Raw genomic sequence first — 19164 nt, 5'->3', positions numbered from 1 at the left:
ATTTTTGATATTAACTGAAGTCCTAGCTGTAAGTAAGCAGTTCTGTTTGTTTTCTAAAGAAATCCAGGCACAGAAAGGCTAAATAATCTGCTGCAAATAGCATGGGCAGATAAACTGCAGACATTGTGCCATCTGCTTTCTAACTCACTGCTGAAGACTTGTTACTATGCACAAGGCTTAGTTTTTATGTGAAGACAAAGTGAGCTTAGAACCTCGCAGCTCCTGTGGTCTTGCTGAGCTTGGCAGGATGGGAAGGGCAGGACCAGCTTGTCTTCAACATTGACGTCTGTTTGTTTTTCCTGGGTTGTGCTGTAATGAACTGTACTTCATGCTCCTGTAAACCATGCTGTGACCAGAAAAGCAGGGAGGGTAGGGTGCATGAGGCTGGCCTAACTCATTTGCACATACCAAGGGTGTCTTTGTTCCCTGTTTCAATGTGATTCTCTTTTTTTCTTTCCTGCAGAACACAGGCCAGTTTTTGCTGAGCAAAGTTTCCTCAGATCTCTACCATTCTACCTTGTACCATATTTTCAAGACAACTGTTGGTTTCCTTTCATGTTCTAGCTTTCATTTCATATAGCACTTCAATGTCACCTGCCCAGTTTCTTTATCTTTTTCATTATTTTTGTCAGGAAGATGGCAGCAAGAGAAAAATAGGAAGCTGCACTATGCCAGGAGACACTAAAAGCTGTTGTCACCCAGTCTTTGATGGTCACCCAGCTGCTCTAATTGTTGCAGTGGTGGTTGTGCTAAATGGCTCTCCTTAGCCCTCCATTTTGCTGGCCCTTGCAAGTACCTTGCACTTGGGTAAGCAATGATCTTCACTTGCAGTCATTGTAGATGCTCAGGAGTTTATCATCTTGGTTACCTCTGTCTCCTGATTGTGCTTCTCCACTCAGTGATGGGCATCCCAAGATCACAGTTTTTAGTGGTTGAAGGAGGAATTTGCTGTCCCTGAGGAGCTGCTGTTTCCACTGGGGAGGTGCTTTCTGGGCTTCCTCCTGCGCCATGGCCTGTGTCGTGCTTGTTTGCAGTGCTTTCTGTGGCTCTGCAGGGCTAGTGAGAAACAAAACGTGGCCTTCCCCTCTTGTGCTGGAGGTTAGTGGTGACCATTCTTCAGGAAGGTGAAGGACTGCAGCTGCTATTACAAAATGAGCAGGGAAAAAAAAAGGGATTGATTCTTCATCTTCTACAGTTTTTACCACAGGGGTGCTTGGGGGGGGGGGGGGGGGGGGGGGGCGTGTTTTTCTTTCTATTATCTCCATAAACTTCTCCACAGGCTTAACCCTGAATGTGTAAGTCTGAGGGAGGAGGCAGATGTGGCTTCCCATCAGAAACTTTCTGACTCCATAGTCACCGTCATCTAGTGACCAAATGTGGAGCGTGAGCCTTGTCCTCTGTGCTGGGGAGTTCAGCGGTGGCAAATATTCCAGCCTAGAAGCCGCAGGCTGCAACTTCATCACGTCTTAGCACGCTCAAGTCTAGATATGTTGACAGGCTGTGGTGTCTCCCTGGGGTTTTGAACCACAGACTTGAACGTGCCCTCATGGGCAGCTTCCCCAGTGGGGTCCCTGTAGCAGCAGCTCCCCCCTGCATGGCAGCGGGTCTGCAGAGCCACCCCGAGTGGGCAGCACGCTGCTCCCCGGGGGGAGCACGGTTCAGGGAAGGCTGATGCTGTCTGTGGTAGAGGTGGAAGGTGGATGAAGCGAAGGGTGAAGACTTTCATTTCTAGCATCTTTGCACCTCCCAGCGCAAGCCCCAGGAGGCATGTTTTCAGGCACCGCTGGGGACTGATAAGCACACGCTGTTCTTGTTCCACGTGAATCAAAGCTTGATGTGGTTGACTGGCGAGCAGGTATGGAGCCAGATGGGAAATGAGCTCTCCCTGTGACTTACAGAGCGGCAGGCAGCGAGGGGAGCTGACAGCACGCTCATGACAAGCCGCCTCGGTTGCAAATTTTATGTGGCTTAACTTGAAAAGTGCCATGTGTGGCCAGTGTCGCAAGCGTATGGGATTTTAGGAGTCACGAGTAGAAAGGCTGTCGGGGCCGGCAGTGCTGAGCCAGCTGCTTCGGCGAGGGTTCGTCCTTGTCCCACGGCACCTGGCAGGACTTTGGCCAGGCCACCGCCAGCCGGCTTGGTGACGCTGCCCGGAGCCGGTGGGCGTCGGTTACGGACCAGCTCCATGGTCTCAGTCCTCCTCAGCTGTGCTGTTAATGTGGAAATTCCTGGGATTCCTGCCCAGAAGTGAGTCGTGGGCACTGCCCTAGCAAAGAAGAGGCTGTGGCGGGGCAGAGAAGCTCTTCTCTTGTTCAGGTTTGCTGTTTCCTTTCTCCTGGTCCCCACGAACGTGCATACATCCCCCTTCCTTCTCCGAGCAGCGCTGTTCGTAAATGCATCAGCAGACTGATATAACGCCACAGTTCATAACTCTATCAGCAGACTGCATAATGCTAGTTATTATTACTAGAAATAAAAGTCAAGTAGCAGCAAACGTATCATTACACTTGAATTCATCTACTCTTTTCCTCGGGAAAAGGCTATTTAAGGGCTTGTTTGCACTACTCAGACACAACTTTAGCACCAAAGGAGCCTATGTTTCTTTCTCCAAAATACCCATGTCCTGTTAGCAAAGCCACAGTCCAGCGTATAAAACTAAATATTTACTTAAGCCATTTGTTATTCTCCCCCCCCCCCATTTACTGAGGAACTTGTTTAGAATCCAGCTTCAAAAGTATAACTGCAGGTTTGAAAGAAGTCCTAAGTGACCCTTTAAATAGGTAACGATTAAAAAAAAAGTTGGCACATAAACAATTTTTATGTGTGTATATATATATAAATCATATATAATATGTATGCATATATACATACATATATATATATATATCAAAGAAAAAAAATGGGGGTTTTGCTTAAGATATGCCTATGTGGCTGCAGATAAGCAGAACCTGAAAATTTCTTTTAAATGTAAATTACTGTTGTCAGCTCTGGTGCCCCCGGCATAAGAAGGACAAGGACCTGTTGGAGTGGGGCCAGAGGAGGGCCACGAGGATGATCAGAGGGCTGGAGCACCTCTCCTGTGAAGAAAGTCTGAGGCAGTTGGGGTTGTTCAGCCTGGAGAGGAGAAGGCCCTGAGGAGACCTTACAGCGGCCTTCCGGGGCCTAAAGAGGGCCTACAGGAAAGCTGGGGAGGGACTCTTTGTCGGGGAGTGTAGGGATAGGACAAGGGGGTAACAATTTTAAACTGAAATAGGGTAGGCATAGATTAGATGAGGAAGAAATTGTTTACTCAGAGGGCGGCGAGGCCCCGGCACAGGCTGCCCAGAGAAGCTGTGGATGCCCCATCCCTGGAGGTGTTCAAGGCCAGGCTGGATGGGGCTTTGGGCAACCTGGTCTGGTGGGAGGTGTCCCTGCCCATGGCAGGGGAGTTGGAATTATATGGTCTTTAAGGTCCCTTCCAACACAAACCATGCTGTGATTCTATGAAATTTCAGTCAGAACTACAATAAAAGCCCTCCTGGAGGGGAAGGTCACCTTGCCTTGCCTTTTCCTCGTGGTGTGGCCTGGCAGTGGTTATCTCACCAGCCACTGACTGCTCCAGTGGGCTCCCTGGTGGCTCCTTCACTTTGTCTCATATACCTTTGATTTCAGTGGGCTAAAAAGGAAAAGGTGACAGTGACTGCTGCTGGCAGGACAGACAGGACCCTGACTTAGGGGCGAGCTGGCTCCAGTTATCTCCATGTTATCTCCAGTATTTCACCCACCAGCTTTTGAGGAAAATGCATGCTTAACTGTTGTCAGTGCAGAGAAGCTGGCAGGTTTGAATTATGTTGTGTGAATACTTGAAGCATAAAGGATTAAAGAATTATCAGTAGGCAGCCAAGGAAAGTAAACTCATTTAAAAATAAAAGGGGGGGGGGGGAGGGGGGAGACTGCTGTAATTGATTTATGATACAGGAATAACCTGAGGGCACTAAACAGGATTCAGGAAAACCTAAAAAAGAAATCATAGCCACTGTCCTTTGGAAACTGATGTGTTTTGTTTTGTTTTTTTTTTCACCTCTTTTGCACCCTGGACGCCCTCTTCTTCCCGAAGCCAAGCACGTTCAGCCTCCCCCTTAGCAGTAGAGTTACAGGAGAAATGAATTTCGGTCCAATGTTATCTTCCATGGTCACCATTAAATTCTGTTTGTTCTTCCATTCAGTTTATGATTTGGCTATTGTCTAAGGCTTCAGAAGGCCAAATTCCTAAACTGAAAGAATTATTTGGTGCAGTAAACAACATGAATGATTTGAGGAGTTGACAATGAAGGTCTGGAATCTTGTAAACTCAGAGTTGTTAATACTGATAGGAATTTGCACCAAAAAGAGAGAGAGGGAGAAGGAAGAAAATCTGGTAGAAAGGAGCTTTGGAGGTAGCAGCCATATTTTAGTATTTTAGATCCAGAAGCAAAAGATAAACAGATCTATGTCAGGCTGAGAGAGACCTTGCAAAGGGTGTCAAACAACCAGCAAGAAGTTCTGCAGCCACCCTCATCAAGGTAGGCAAGGGAAGGGAACGGTGTTGTTTTGAAGGAAGCTCACAGCAAAACACATTCCTGGTTGCCCAACGCTTTTTCTCCTTAATCTTCACCCTCCAGCATTCTCAGTGCCTTCCCTCTCGCACCCATCCAAGGACAGCAGCAGGACAAGGATGGAAAAATGACCTTGGCCTGCATTGATGCACAAAGGGTTTAAAATAGAAAAAGAAAACACACACACAAAAAAAAGAACTAAAAAAAAAGTCTCAGCCTCCATCCTTCACAGCAAGTAAAGGCTCCTAAGCTCAGCCACTTTGGGCACCAGCAAAAATGAGCATTGAGTGTTTGGAGCTGTGATCTGCAGAGCAAAAACTACAGCAGCAAGGCACTGCTGGGGCTGGCCAGGCCCACAAAGAACCTCCTCCTGCCCCTCCAGACACTACCTAGCTGTTTAACTAATATACGAGAAAACCAGATTATTTTTGTCATCCAGACCAAGGTAATGCTGTTCTCAAATGGGCACTGAATCACACAGCACTAACGAGGAAAAGGATATTGCGCTACAGTATGTTTTATTGTTTCCTGATTTTTTTTCTTGACCAAGTAATGAAGAAAAAAAATTAGAAAAAGAATCAGTAATTTGACCCAAACAAAGCTTGCCACTGCCTTCCAACATACATTAAGCCACCTACAATCAGAATGTGAATTAGTCTTTCATCTCTAATTTCAGTAAAATTAACTGCTCCAGTAGTAGCATGTGCTGGTTCGAGATATAATTAAATTACCTTGGGGGCAGCAGTCTGAGCACAGCCCATTTTATTCCAGTCTGAAATATTTACCCAGGGAAACAACCCTGAGCGAGAAGTTACTTGGCTACAGCTGTAATGACTGTGCTGCTCCATTTCTGCTCCGTGCAGAGAAGGCTTTGTTGTATCCAAGTCCCTCAACACCTAGCCACATACATTTTTAGAATATTTCTGTGTACCAAAAGCCCTGCAGGATCCTAAAGCAGGCACCATCAACTAGAAAGAAAACTAGTTTCAATTTTCCAGCTCCCCATTGCCCCTGTCAGCAATAAAACTCCAAATAAAGTTAATATTCTAGCCAGTTTTCTACATTCCACTACCTCACCCTTTATTTCGATGCTTTCACACTTCTGTATCTATAGCCCTGGCGTTACAGGACAGTATGAAAAGAGTTAAGGACAGCTGTAGAAGTTGCTTAAAGAAATAAGCAGTCAGAAGACAAACACAGTTCTCAACTATTAACATTTATTAAAAGTTTGACCAAAGTAGCTTTATTCCCAAATATTGTTTACAAAAGTCTAACAATTTCCCCATGTAGTCAAAGATTAATAAAAGAACTGAGATGGCATCGCATTAGTGCATAGAAAGCAAAACTTGTCTACAATAGTCAAAAAAAATCAGAACTGGTGTAAAACTGAGGTTTAACACTTGAAAGCAGTTGATAATATCATAGGCAGAGCATTCACGAGCATGTATTTTAATTGTGCACGATGTTAGGTTGTTGGCTGCAGTTCTGCCTGTTCCTCTAGGCTTACAGTTTTCTTTTCTCCTACAGTCAGAACCCAAACTACAAAGTTGCTTTTTTCCAAAGCAACTGGCTGACTTCTGTGCCTGCCCAGCTGGGCAATTTTAATACAAAACAGCTTCCCAGCAGCTCTGCAGTTGCCACGTTTTGCAGTTTTCCTCATCGACAGGCTAACTAAGCTGCAATTAGCTCCATAACCTGTCTGTATTTGTTGCCCTCCCTGCAGCTTTAGCTGCTTAGGATCACAGGCACTCCAAACACCCGACTGCTCGTTTCAAACCCAATTTCACCTGAAGGTTTCAATTTGAAGCAGTTGCTTACTGCAAGCCGATTTCCAAACTGTAACCGAGCGAGTACATCCAGCTTAGGACAATGCTGGTCCAAAGAACACAGAGGAACTGCAAACAGAAGGGCTGGATACTGCATACCCAGCCCACGCCGGCCAAACCAAACATCCTGCTATCCTTCATGGGCTTGTTAGGCTCGGCAACAGGAATGCACAAGAAATCTAATACAAGGCTGCACTGTAGATAAAACTGTGCCAAAGCTGCTTTTCCTTTCGACCCAATTAGAGCTTTTTGCTTTGCTCAACCAGTTTGACCAAATTCTCTTGGAAGCATCTTGAACTGCAAAGAACCATGCGAAGAGTTGGAAAGATACTTGAGCTTTATTACGGCAATGGTACAACTGCCCCGGTTTTGTTTTATACTTCAGGACACTAACAAACCTTCAGAAGTAGAATTAAAGTATCGCAAAGAGAATCCTTTACAGCATTCCAGCATCTTCTAGAGACTTAAGTGCTCCAGCCCTTGCTTCCAACTGTACTTAGTACACCTATCCTTTTGAAAAATGGAGTGTAATGCTCCCAGATTTTACTGTTGTAAGAAACAGAATGTGAGCCAAAAAGAGGCGCAAAGATCCAACCAAAGCAAACAGAGCACAGAGAAGTTAATAGCATGTTAGGATTATTCAAGCAGTACAGACACATTCCTATAGAGCAGGCACACAGCTAAAGAAGGGAAGGAAAACAAAACATCAGAACAACACAGCAGTAACTCAAATAGATCTGCTTTTTTGGAGGTGTTACAGACAACACAACAAACATACTGGTGCCATGGAACAGTAATCCCGCAAAGCTACTCAATTCTTTTCAGACTTTATTATGTGGGGATGCTGTGGGGAAACCATGTTAAAGGTTAGTATAACAGCATTATGCAAGTCAGATCTGATTATCCATTAACTGCTCATCTGCATTTAGTGATTCAGAGTAAGTTTTCAATCTTACTTTGGAACCATCATCTAATATAGCTGGCATTTCTTATACCCCCAAATGTTTAACTCATTATCTATTAACTAATAGCAATCTGTTGACTCGTTACCCAATTCCACTTCAACCGACTGATCGAAAGCTCTGGATCCCTATTGTTCAGACACCAAGTACGAACCTCGCCATGCCATTTGGTGCTGACCTAACCAGCGTGCATTTACCACATCTCTGGGAAATGCTCCAGTACATCTTCAGGCAGACATCCCATAAACATCTTTTACCCAAAATTTAAATTCAAAGCCATACAACGGGACAGGTCAACACCACGCTGCTCGAAGACAGTCAAGTGCCTGCCAGTTTCTTTCAGCTTTGAAATAAAAACTCAGCAAAATGCTGAAATGGGGGGGTCCTTCAGAGATTGCCTGACATATCTCAAAGGATCCTCAAACTTCATGTTTTTGCTTGTTTTTGGAAATGCAGCTATCTGCAGTACATTCAGTACATTCTGCAATGTACTGAAAGCCATTTAGATTGAAGTGTTTAACCGCTAAAAATCTCTACATGACAGTTAACCAGTTCTCCAAGAGAAACATCTTCTGGTTACCATCAGAAAAACACATGTACAAAACTAACTGGAAACCTAATGTGATTCTGTTGCTTATGCAATTTTTTTTCTGTTCACACTATTACCTCTTGACAGCAAGTTTTCTTGGTTTACTCAATGCACTACAGAATGCACCACATACTGCAGCTGTTACCTGGCAGTTGTGCTATCTAATCTAGAAACCACCTTTAAAGAAAAAAGCACCGCAGAAATGAGATTTTAAGGCTTAGATACAGCTAAAAGTAAATCCTCTGCTGAAATTCACTCTACAGCAAAACAAAAAATGTGAGTATTTGCTTCACAACTTCTGAGCACACTGAGTATTCATCCTTTTCTTATCCTGCAAGGCCTGTATGTAGGTTTTTCTAGAAAGTTAACATTAACCCAAAGAACACAGAGACATAGCATTGAACTTTGTTTTAATGGTCTCAAATTCTGTGACAGATTTTTGGTCAAGTTTCCATTTTTAAAAAATTTATCGATTTTAAAGACTAATAACTTAAACTGCCACGAAACAAATGGTCCACAAACATTCCTTTCCTTCTGAAGCTTTTACGATGCATTGTAATCATTAACCAGTCTTTTACTATTAAACTTAAATGGCCAATTGAGACAAACAGTTCTGAGACCGTTCTTCCACCACTGATTACGACTGAGGTGGCAGCTGATGTACAGAATTTTCATTTAGCCTTCTGGGCCTTCTGGGCAGACTTTGTGACCTTGCCAGCGCCACCAGCCTTCTTGTCAACTGCTTTGATGACACCAACAGCAACCGTCTGTCTCATGTCACGCACGGCAAAACGACCTGCAAACAAAAACGTGGGGTTTTTTATGACTTTTGTCTACTGCTACACATCCCACAGCATTACTGCACGGCATCAACGCGCAGTGTTGGCTGAGCGAGCAGCTGCTGCTCGAGGACAGTAAGCTGCACGTGACTGCAGCATTAACATCCAGCTATGTTATCTAGAGAATACCCCCAGTCCCACCAAAGTTCTGGTTCCATTCTGAAATTGCAATTTAATTCAGAACTTTTAGGGTTTTATTACAGAAAAAACTACATCCCGGTACTAGAAATCAGACACCTTCTCCAGAGACCAGCATTAAGCACGTTTTAGAAGACACCTTACCCAGAGGAGGATAATCGGAGAAGCTCTCAACACACATAGGTTTGCCAGGAATCATGTCAACAATGGCAGCATCTCCGGATTTCAGGAATTTAGGGCCATCCTCCAGCTTCTTGCCAGAACGACGATCAATCTTCTCTTTGAGCTCAGCAAATTTGCAAGCAATGTGAGCAGTATGGCAATCCAGCACAGGGGCATAACCAGCGCTAATTTGGCCAGGGTGGTTCAGGATAATAACCTAGAAAAAAAAAAAAGCCAAGTATGAAGTTAACACTGGAATAAGTTTGAAAAGCTCCCAACAAGAGACTGGTGTGTCTTATATAACTGTCACTGATTTGCTTAAAGCAAATCTTATCTCAGAACACAAGCCTGTGTCACTTTACAGGTTATCCTACTGGTTCAAAAAAAAAAAAAAAAGGGGGGGGGGGCAGAATTCTAGTATTTCACAACCCAGATGTAGATTTTAACATCTTCCCAAAGTTGCAAAAGTCACCTGTGCAGTGAAGCCAGCAGCTTCCATTGGAGGATCATTCTTGCTGTCACCAGCAACGTTACCACGGCGAACGTCTTTCACAGACACGTTCTTCACGTTGAAGCCGACGTTGTCACCAGGCAGAGCTTCGCTCAGGGCCTCATGGTGCATCTCAACAGATTTTACTTCAGTCGTAACATTGACAGGGGCAAATGTAACCACCATGCCTGGCTTCAGGACACCTGTTTCCACACGGCCAACTGGTACAGTACCAATGCCTGCAAAAGAGAAGCGGTCTCAGTAATCCAGTTATTATATGCCCTTACAGGCAGGAAGACAACACTTCCAAGAAGTATTTTACATTTTCTACTCAGTTTTCAGGCAAGAAACTGCATCTGTCCCGTGCCTTAGGTGCTGTTGTTAAGTGAGTAACTTGGAAACACGTACCGCCAATTTTGTAGACATCTTGAAGAGGCAGACGCAGAGGTTTGTCAGTTGGACGAGTTGGTGGCAGGATGCAGTCCAAAGCCTCAAGGAGGGTGGTTCCACTGGCATTGCCATCTTTCCGGGTAACCTTCCATCCCTTGAACCAGGGCATCTGGAATAAAGACAGCCCAAGCATCACTGCCTGCCCACTCAACAGCATGAAGCTATAAAGAAGCAGTTTGTCTCCACAGCACCCAGAGTATTATTACAGAATAAGAACTCGTCAAGTGCTGGGACTTGATTTTAACCTCAGCACTTCAGATCATTCCTATTAAGAGAACATGCATTTACCCACTGCACAACTGATCTCTGTAACCCTGCAAAGTTTGATTTTTTAATATAAAGAAATACAAAACGTACATTAGAGCTAGGCTCCAGCATGTTGTCTCCATTCCAACCAGAAATTGGCACAAAAGCTACAGTGTCTGGGTTGTAGCCAATTTTCTTGATGTAAGTGCTGACTTCTTTGACAATCTCTTCGTATCTCTTCTGGCTGTAAGGTGGCTCAGTGGAATCCATCTTGTTGACACCAACAATCAGCTGTTTCACACCCAGGGTGTAGGCCAGAAGGGCATGCTCACGGGTCTGCCCGTTCTTAGAAATACCGGCCTCAAACTCACCAACACCAGCAGCAACAATCAGGACAGCACAATCAGCCTTTGAAAAGAAAGAAAAAAGCCTTCATTATAATGCCTACACATATGCCAAGACATTAGGGGAACTCCCTCACAGTAAAGCAACTAAGGAACAGCCTGCTTGAACTCCCCAAATCCTTAGCTCTTTCCCTACCTGAGAAGTTCCAGTAATCATGTTCTTAATGAAGTCTCTGTGTCCAGGGGCATCAATGATGGTGACGTAGTACTTGCTGGTTTCGAATTTCCACAGGGAAATATCAATGGTGATACCACGCTCACGTTCAGCTTTCAGCTTGTCCAAGACCCAGGCGTATTTGAAGGAACCCTTGCCCATCTATAGATTTAAAAATAGAATTATTATTATTCTTTTTTTATAGTATGTAAATGTACAGTATCACAGAAAGACCGTGAACTACACACAGGGTAAGAGGCGAAAAGCTAAAAATAGTAAGTGATCTATGCTGAAAAACGTCACTGTTGCTTACAAGACTGGCATAGATACACTTGGCACAACCAGTGAGAGATGCCAACTGTTTTCTGTTATTTAACCTGTTGACAGTTTGGCCCTCTTGACAGCTTGTTAATTGCACTATCACCTCTTTAGGATAGATCTCTTAAGACCAAGTCCTACTATCAAGTGTCCACAATGAATTTTAGTTCTCTTACTAACGTAATCCCCGTTGCAATCAGCATTTTAACAGCCATGCAGCCTAGCATTCACTGCATTTCATTCTGTGATGTGCTTATTAAAAGCTATTTTGTTACTGTACAGAAGCAATAAACATTTGAAGACTTTCTCCAGGTTCAAGTACCAAAATCCATAACTTTGTTTTTAGAGATAAACACAGTTGTGATTATTAGGTTTATCTTCAGCTAAATGTAGGCCAAGACTGAAGCTGGCAACTCCAGTTGAGTTGCGATTCCAAGGTTCACTACATGGACGTAGCTCTGGAGTACCTTTCTTTGCCCTCCATTTTGCACTTCACAACTTCAGTATAACCAACTATTGTGGTGGATTCCATGCCTTAGCACTGTTTAATCACGGGGATGATTTCAAATTAACTGCCTGTATCCCTGATCCATTTTGCAACTTAAATGGTTTTGCAACTTTATCATTTTATTCACCCACGCCCACAACTTCATTGGCCATGGGAGTCCCACGCACCTCAGCGGCTTCCTTCTCGAACTTCTCGATGGTCCTCTTGTCGATACCACCGCATTTGTAGATGAGGTGGCCGGTAGTGGTGGACTTGCCGGAATCGACGTGGCCGATGACGACGATGTTGATGTGGGTCTTTTCCTTTCCCATTTTCGACGCTGGTTAAGTTCTTCCTTTTTGGCAGAAAGACAGTCGACACCTGCCGAGTTCCACAAGCAGCCCGGTTACCTCCGGATGGCCGATCGGTTCCCTCACGACCGCGCTCCCCGCCCCCCTCAGCAGCGCCTCCCGCCGGGCGCAGCCCCGAAGGGGCACTGGGCTGCCCGGGGAGGCCCGGCCGGGCCCTGAGGCCCGCGGCCCGGCCCCGCCCCGCCGAGGGGAGGAGCGGAGCGGAGCGGGGCGGGCGGCAGCGGACCGGGGCCCCCCTGCCGAGCGCCCCCCGGCGTCGCCCCCTCCTCCTCCTCGGGCTCGAGTTACCCCCGCGGCGGGGCCGAGGGGGCCGCGGAGGCCGGCGGGCAGCGCGGAGGGCGGGGCCGCCCCGCTCCTTTGTGTGTGACTCACCCCGCCCGGGCCCGCCGCGTCCTCCATTTTGTGGCGCTGGCGGCGGGCAGGAAGAGCGGGACGCCATTTTCCTCCCCCCCCCCCCCCCCCCACCAACCTCTCCCCTCCCCCGCCGCGGGCGAGGCGGCGCCCCCCGGGACCCCCCCCCCCCCACCCCCAACCCTCCCGCCCCGCTCCCCGCCGACCCCCCGGGGCTTCCCCACCGCCACCCCCGAGGCACAACGCCGCCGGCCGCACCCCGTAACCCCGCATCGAACCCATAACGGAGCGGCGCCCCGCAGCCCCCCGGCTCCCCCCCAGCCCCCCCGCCCGCCCCGCTTTGCCCCGCAGCGCTCCGAGGGGGCGGCCGCGCCCCGCAGCCCCCCCAACCCCCCCCTTGCCCTCCCCTAGGCCCGGCCCGGCCCGCGGCGGCCGCGCCTCACCTGCTCGACGTCGGCGAACCCGGAGCGAAAAAGACCGACGGCGTGAGCGCCGCCCCTTATATACCCTGCGCCGGGGGCGGGGCCTAACGGACACGTCACCGCTCCCGGCGGCCCCGCGGCCCCGCCCCCTTCGGCCCGGCCCCGCTGCGCGGGCACAGGGCGGCGGCCTCGGGCCTGGGGGGGGCGGGGCAGGGACGGGCCTGAGGGGGCTGCGAGACCCCCGGGGAGGGAGCAGAGGCACGGGGGGGGGTTAGTGAGCCCCAGGAGGCAGCAGCGTTGTGTTTTTTTCTTTAAAGCCAGCTTTTTTGGTCTTTTTTTGCAGCCCCAGAAAGAAAAAGTTGGCTCAGAAGTCGCACAAATCGAGGTAGACACCTTGAGGAGAGGCATCCCAAATGTTCGCGTCCCAAATGTTTCAGATGTGGCCAAAGAATCACTGAGGCATCGAGGATCTGACTTCTGTGCCAGAATCCCAAAGTGCACAATGTGCCCCTCTTCTGTGTTTTCACGTGTGAAAATTGCTGATGAGAGCCACTGACAACCTTAACCCATTATTTTTGAAACTGATGGCAAGGAGTCATGGAACAACCCACACCATCAGAAATAAAAGCCCTCATGATTCCTATGGATTGCCTCCATCCTTTACTCACTTCTAACTGAAGTAAGAAAATCCACGGTTTACTCACCTCTAACTGAATAAAATCCATTAATTATTCAACATCACACACACTTTTTTAAGCAAAATTAAGCTGAGAAGATGAACAAGTATTTTTGTTGGCTCTTTTAAAATGATCTGCAAAGGAAACAAACCTACATGGTCTGTTTTCCTCCTTCATACATATATTCCTTTTCATCTTTCTTGATGCACCTGTGTTGTAAATCGTTATACATATACCCAACTATAATCTCATTCATTTTTTTTTTGGCATGGTCTCCAGCTGGCAGTTGTAAAACACAAAAACAGCTTCTTGTTCAAAAAAATATACAAAAAGCCCCCAGCCAACAAAAAATAAGGAAATCAAACCAAAGAACCCACCTGATGAATCTACACTTTCACTTGTCTCCAAGTGTCCCTAGCTGAGATGCATCCAGCATCAAATTCAGCACAGCAGAGAGAGCAGCAAGCTTAGTACTGCAAGGACTGTTTCAGAAGCACAAGGTTTCCATTTGGTGTTTTTCCACATGGAAGATTTAAAAAATAAAAGTGCATTTGGAAAGAACAAACAAACAAACATAATTTTGAGAAATGACACGTATTAGAGAAGATGTTGAATTTAGAATACGCCTTTTACACAAAAACTCAGTTTCACTGAGTAAAACCTGCAAACATGTTCAGACATTATTAAATAAACTCGGTCATTTTTAGGAGAGGAATAAAGTCACAGAGAGAGGAGGAGAGGAATAAAAACACAGAAAATGATGGGGGGGGGAAGCTAGAGAGGGTTCAGCTTTTCTCAAAACTTACATTCAGGTGTAAAATTCGTGAAGGTATTTTGTATGAAGTCAGCAGCAGCAGACTGAGGGAAAGGGAGAAGGAGCCCTTTTCTTTAAAATGGAAATGCATTATCATAAAGTGATTTCATGGCTCAGGAACAAAGGTTAAAATTGGTAAGAAAGCTAGCTTTTGGGGGCTCTTATAAAGCAAAGGCGGTTTGTAAACACAGCTAAAAAGCTTTACTTTACAGAATTGTTTTGAGTTAGCTTCTGAAATGTGTATGCCAGCAGGGGGTATTTTTAATGCACTGATCTGACAAAGTATCCATTCTACAAAAATGTAGTTTAAAATTTTCAGTGACTTCTGCCGCAATGGGGGAGGAGAAAGGAAATGTGTTACTGATTTCTGACGTGGCCCATAATAAACTGCACATTTTTTCTTTTTTTTTTGAGGGACATGTTTAAAAGACTATTTCATAAATACAGGCATTTAGAACTATGTGCTTCTGAAGACAGCAATTCCTGTCCTACGTACATAGCTGAAAGTCGTTGAATGTGTTGGACAACCTTTTAGCCATGTCCTAGTTAAAAGCCTTCAAGAGTTGTTTTTTCCCTCCATTTATTTAATTGAATTTTCAAAAGAATTTTATTATTTCCTCTTTAATCAGTCCACTACATGCTTTTACTCTCTCAACAACTAGTCTATCTTTCATTGTCCATTCTATTAGCGGAACATTCCTATTATCAATCTCCCAAATATTTATACAGCTGGGGAGCTTCAGATATAGGAGTAGCCTCACATAATTCTGTGGAAACGCGTTCTGCAGAATCCTCTCAACTAACACAGATAGGCATATACTGGACTAAATCCTCGGTGCATTTGCATACATTTAGCCTATTTAGCCTATTTAGCCTGTTACAAATTTTTAGATTCTGCTCATTAGGCAAAACTAATCTCTTTGATTAAAAAAAGAAAAAAACTTACGAAGAAACAGAGATAAGAGATTTCAAGAACTCAAGGTCTTCCAGGCTTTGGAGTCTTGCTTAGTAAATCCAGCCTGGCTTCAGAAATAAGTGGACTTTGTGGGGAAAAATCACTCATTCTCCCCTGACCATTAGTGAGCATATGCTAAACTGAAATAACCTACGTCCAGACATGCCTGCAGTGTAAGAATACATACCAGTGTTCGCTATAGCATCTGTATTGTGGGAACCTATGGAATAAACACCACTTTTAAAAGGTTTTGAATCTCAGATAAAGTGATATTAAAATGCAGTTATGCTGTCAGTATATCTGAGCCAAATAGTCTAACTTTTAAATACAAACTTTAACTGGATTTTGAGATCACACTAACTACAACAGCATTACTTTCATTTTATTGTGTGGCTACAGAGCACAAGGAATGTGCTATAATCTTAGAACACAGCCATAGTCAGTGAAATCACACCAGGAAATCAAAAATGTTCTCATCGAGCACCTCTAAAGAGTTTTAACACTCTCCTCCACATACACGTGGAAGTGGCATCTTTCTGATTAGACTCCTGTGCAAAGATGAAGGTAGCCAGCACTTACACGACTGTTTCAACGGCAGTGAACAAGGTTGTCCAGGAGTGTAAGCAAACAGACTTCAGAAGCACGAGACTTTAAACACAGATCTGATACATGCAGTTTATCAAGCTCCCTGTGTATGGAAGAGGCACTAAGATTTCTTGAGGGCGCTTTCGGAAACAGTGGTGGAAAAGTAATCCCAAATTATCAATTGTAATTGGTGATTAGCAAAAACTGATTCTGGTACACAACATTATTCTGTAATACAATTAACCTCATTCTTACTGTGAAATACTTTCTAATCCCAACATTACAATTTTAACCGTATGTACATTAGTCCAAATGTTCAACAAATTATACCATGAGCACACAGCTTTAATTCCATTTGTACTCGTTTAATGCATTGGTTCATAATAGGAATAAAAAGCAACTACATCTGCTATGAAATCCTTTTCCCTACATCATCCTGATACTTACTAGCAGAATTTACATTCATTTGTTTAATAAATATAAGAACAACAGAATAACTGTGCTATTCACACAGCAAGAGATTAGACAGAGAACCTACTTCAAAAAAAAAAGTTTGAAAGTTATTTAGTTCTGTATTAGAAGCCGGTATATTTATATGAATGAAATCACTTAGTAAAGGGAAGAGACAACAATATATACTCTCTAAGTTACAATCTCAGGAGAGAGCACAAAATAAACCCCTCTGTTCTTGGAAGACTTGGACCGGATAAAGCCCTGAACAACCTTGCCTGATCTCAAAGCTGACCTTGCTTACAGATTCAGAAAACGGGGTAGTAGAAAGCACAGGAGAGTGGCCTTCAAACAGTATTGAGAGTATTACTGGGATAAATAAACATCTACATTTTCAAAAGTTTCTGAATAACTTAGTGAGCCTCTTAAGAAGGTATTGCTTCCCATAAAACAAGATTCCTGGGGGAAGCAGTACTTTTCCAGTTACAGCACTTGCAACTAGTGAAGTACTAGTGCTCAGAGGACAGTCTGCTTTTAAAAAAGTCTTTTCAAACCACGTTTATCCTCAGCATAAGAAGGCTCATCTATACTGAATGTTTAGTACCACTTGAACCGTTACACCACCGAAGGTTTTGTACCAGAGTGGGCAGGGACATTCTGCAGATGCTGTATTGAAACCTCCCTTCCTTTGCCAAAACTTCTGTTCTGTGGAGCCCTGTATTACTGAACTAGAAGAAGAAAGCATCTGATTTAGGGTAGAAGTGTTTCAATTGAGAAGAAATGAACCTCACGTATGGCTGCTTCAGTAAGGCTTCTTTCTTCTTTTTTTTTTTTATTTTTTTCCTGGAACTGAACAGATACATGCGGACAACTCAAGGACATCAGATCCAAGAGGCAATCGCTGCTTTAGTTCTACCAAGAACAGACCCTTCACGTGTAGCTACCTGACAAAGCTTCACATCCTTCACTAGGGCTAGGCTAATTTACACCAGCTGATGACCTGGCTCCAGGCAAAGAGCTGTTACTAGACACTGATGCAGAATAAAGGTGAAGGGCTGACGAACTAACCACCACTATTACAGAGAAACAATGTAATTTATTAAACTGTTCTGTGGTTTTACATTAGTGTTTTGCAACAGCAAAGAGGCCAGGGCATTTACTCCTTTTCCCTGAATGGGATCACATTTTCACTGCATCCCACCACATTTTGGACATCCTAAAGGAAGGTAACTGATAAGGCCTTCTAGGAGTTCAATTCAAAGCACAGCCTAAATGTGAGTATAAAAAATAGAGCACTGTACATACAGACAGAGTCAGGTACTGAACAGAAATCCAGTGGGTAAGGTCAGTTTGGCTCTTGTTCTTTATTTATCATGAACTTCTCTTCCAAAACTCCATTTTAAAGCTCTGGTCTCCTGTGCTAATAGTCATTTTGCCTTAAGCAACTGATTCATACTTTCACGCTGATAAGTCTGAGATGAAACTTTAAAGTGGTACCTCAACTCCTCACTCACTGACCACACATTTTAAAGGTTTCTGCTGAGCCCTCACCAGCAACTGAGCTATATACTCTGATAGCTTTGCTGAACGTCCATGCATAAGGTTAATTTTGCTGCCTTTGGAGCTGGCTCATGCACCCAGCAAGCTGGAAGTTCACCGACAGAAAAGCTAAAATTCCCTGTTCTCATCTTGCAGACCTTTAGCATTCCCCCCTTCTGTCTTCCTACTGACCCAAGAAAAAAACACATTTTCAAGGAAGGAGGCAAAGTTTAAAGGTAGATTTCCTAGAAGGGGGTTGCTTTACATGAAGAAAGAAAACTTGAGATGCTGCTGAAGGCTGAAAGGGAGAGAAACATAAAGGAGCTTTTGGTGCAGACCACTCAAGTCCGCTACAAACGGAGAGTGGATAGATTGGTCAAAGGAGGAAGGCGGCAGTCCCTGAGACTTGTGCTAGTAAGGATGGTGCAGACACGTCCAGATATTCCTCTGGATGAAGTGCCATCCGTATTTCCACTCTCCCACCTTGATCTCTCCCATCCTGATGTTGCCGTGGCTTCAAGCATTGGCATCACTCATGCTGTGGATCAGCTTCCACTGCAATCACACTTAAGGGATTCTTGCTATGTGATAACCACAGTCACCAGAAGCGGTGCAGATTGGGTCCTTCAGCAGCCACGCTCAGATTTAGTTTAGTATATGCTTGACATTTATTCAGCAATTTTAGATTTGAAGCATACAAAGTTTGGAAAGGTTTCAGAGAACTATGGGAATAAATCTAGATCTGGAAAAGTACTTACACTTGCCCTGTTCAATCTATATTGAGTTGATTGAAAGGTAGTTTGGCTTAGTCTCTGGAAAGAAAATCCTGTAAAGGAAGGATCATGAGTTTGGACGTGATGACATAAAAAGTTTCGAGGCTACTGGTAGTTAAATTATGGGAGAAATAGAAGTTGATTATTGGTAACTGGCAACAAACAACGGGACCTGCTTGGTAAAAGCAATACATCAACAGATGAAGGAGTGCTCCGCATTTAATTATGCTAGAAAACAAGCAAACAAACCTTAACAAACAAAAAAACTAAACACAAAAGGAGAAAGAACTTGATGTGGGGGCAGGGTGTACTTGTTAGAAACAGGAGGCCATTTACCTAAAAAATCTCTCTTTTAGTTAGCTGACTAATACAGTCTTTCTGAAGTATTTGGCCAGGCAAAGCTATCTTGGAGCCACTACTGATTATCTCTGAAAACTACAGAATGGAGAAGGTTCCAGAACACTGGAAAAGTAGAAAAAAATCCCCAAATTGAATAAAAAAAGAAAATGCATGCACAAGCTGGGCATTTATGGAGCTGTCTGCCTAATTTCAATTCCTGGAAAAATATATTGGAACAAATGAACTAGT

General features: G+C 44.6%; 1 protein-coding gene across 1 annotated transcript; it reads right to left on the bottom strand.

Moving 5' to 3' along the window:
* Window positions 1-8344: 8344 nt before the first annotated feature.
* EEF1A1 (eukaryotic translation elongation factor 1 alpha 1) lies at window positions 8345-12961 on the bottom strand. The gene is made up of 8 exons (XM_080585449.1): window positions 12805-12961; window positions 11828-12020; window positions 10817-10996; window positions 10388-10684; window positions 9989-10139; window positions 9563-9819; window positions 9073-9307; window positions 8345-8747 (listed from the first exon to the last, which is right to left on the bottom strand). Exons 2-8 carry the CDS (start codon window positions 11969-11971, stop codon window positions 8623-8625), a joined length of 1389 nt encoding a protein of 462 aa, XP_080441575.1. The 5' UTR covers window positions 11972-12020; window positions 12805-12961; the 3' UTR covers window positions 8345-8622.
* Between the last annotated feature and the right edge of the window lie 6203 nt (window positions 12962-19164).

The sequence above is a fragment of the Anser brachyrhynchus genome (genome assembly GCF_964034855.1).
Source record: "Anser brachyrhynchus genome assembly, chromosome: 3".
Classification (NCBI taxonomy): domain Eukaryota; kingdom Metazoa; phylum Chordata; class Aves; order Anseriformes; family Anatidae; genus Anser; species Anser brachyrhynchus.
Note: the sequence above shows the minus strand (reverse complement) of the source record. Positions and strands in the feature narration are given on the sequence as shown.

Excerpts from the sequence above, each read along its gene's own strand:
- EEF1A1 (XM_080585449.1), bottom strand. The coding sequence starts at position 11,971 with ATGGGAAAGGAAAAGACCCACATCAACATCGTCGTCATCGGCCACGTC. Across the intron at positions 10,997-11,827 it reads TCGAGAAGGAAGCCGCTGAG|ATGGGCAAGGGTTCCTTCAA; the intron begins GTGCGTGGGACT and ends TTAAATCTATAG. Across the intron at positions 10,685-10,816 it reads TGATTACTGGAACTTCTCAG|GCTGATTGTGCTGTCCTGAT; the intron begins GTAGGGAAAGAG and ends TTCTTTTCAAAG.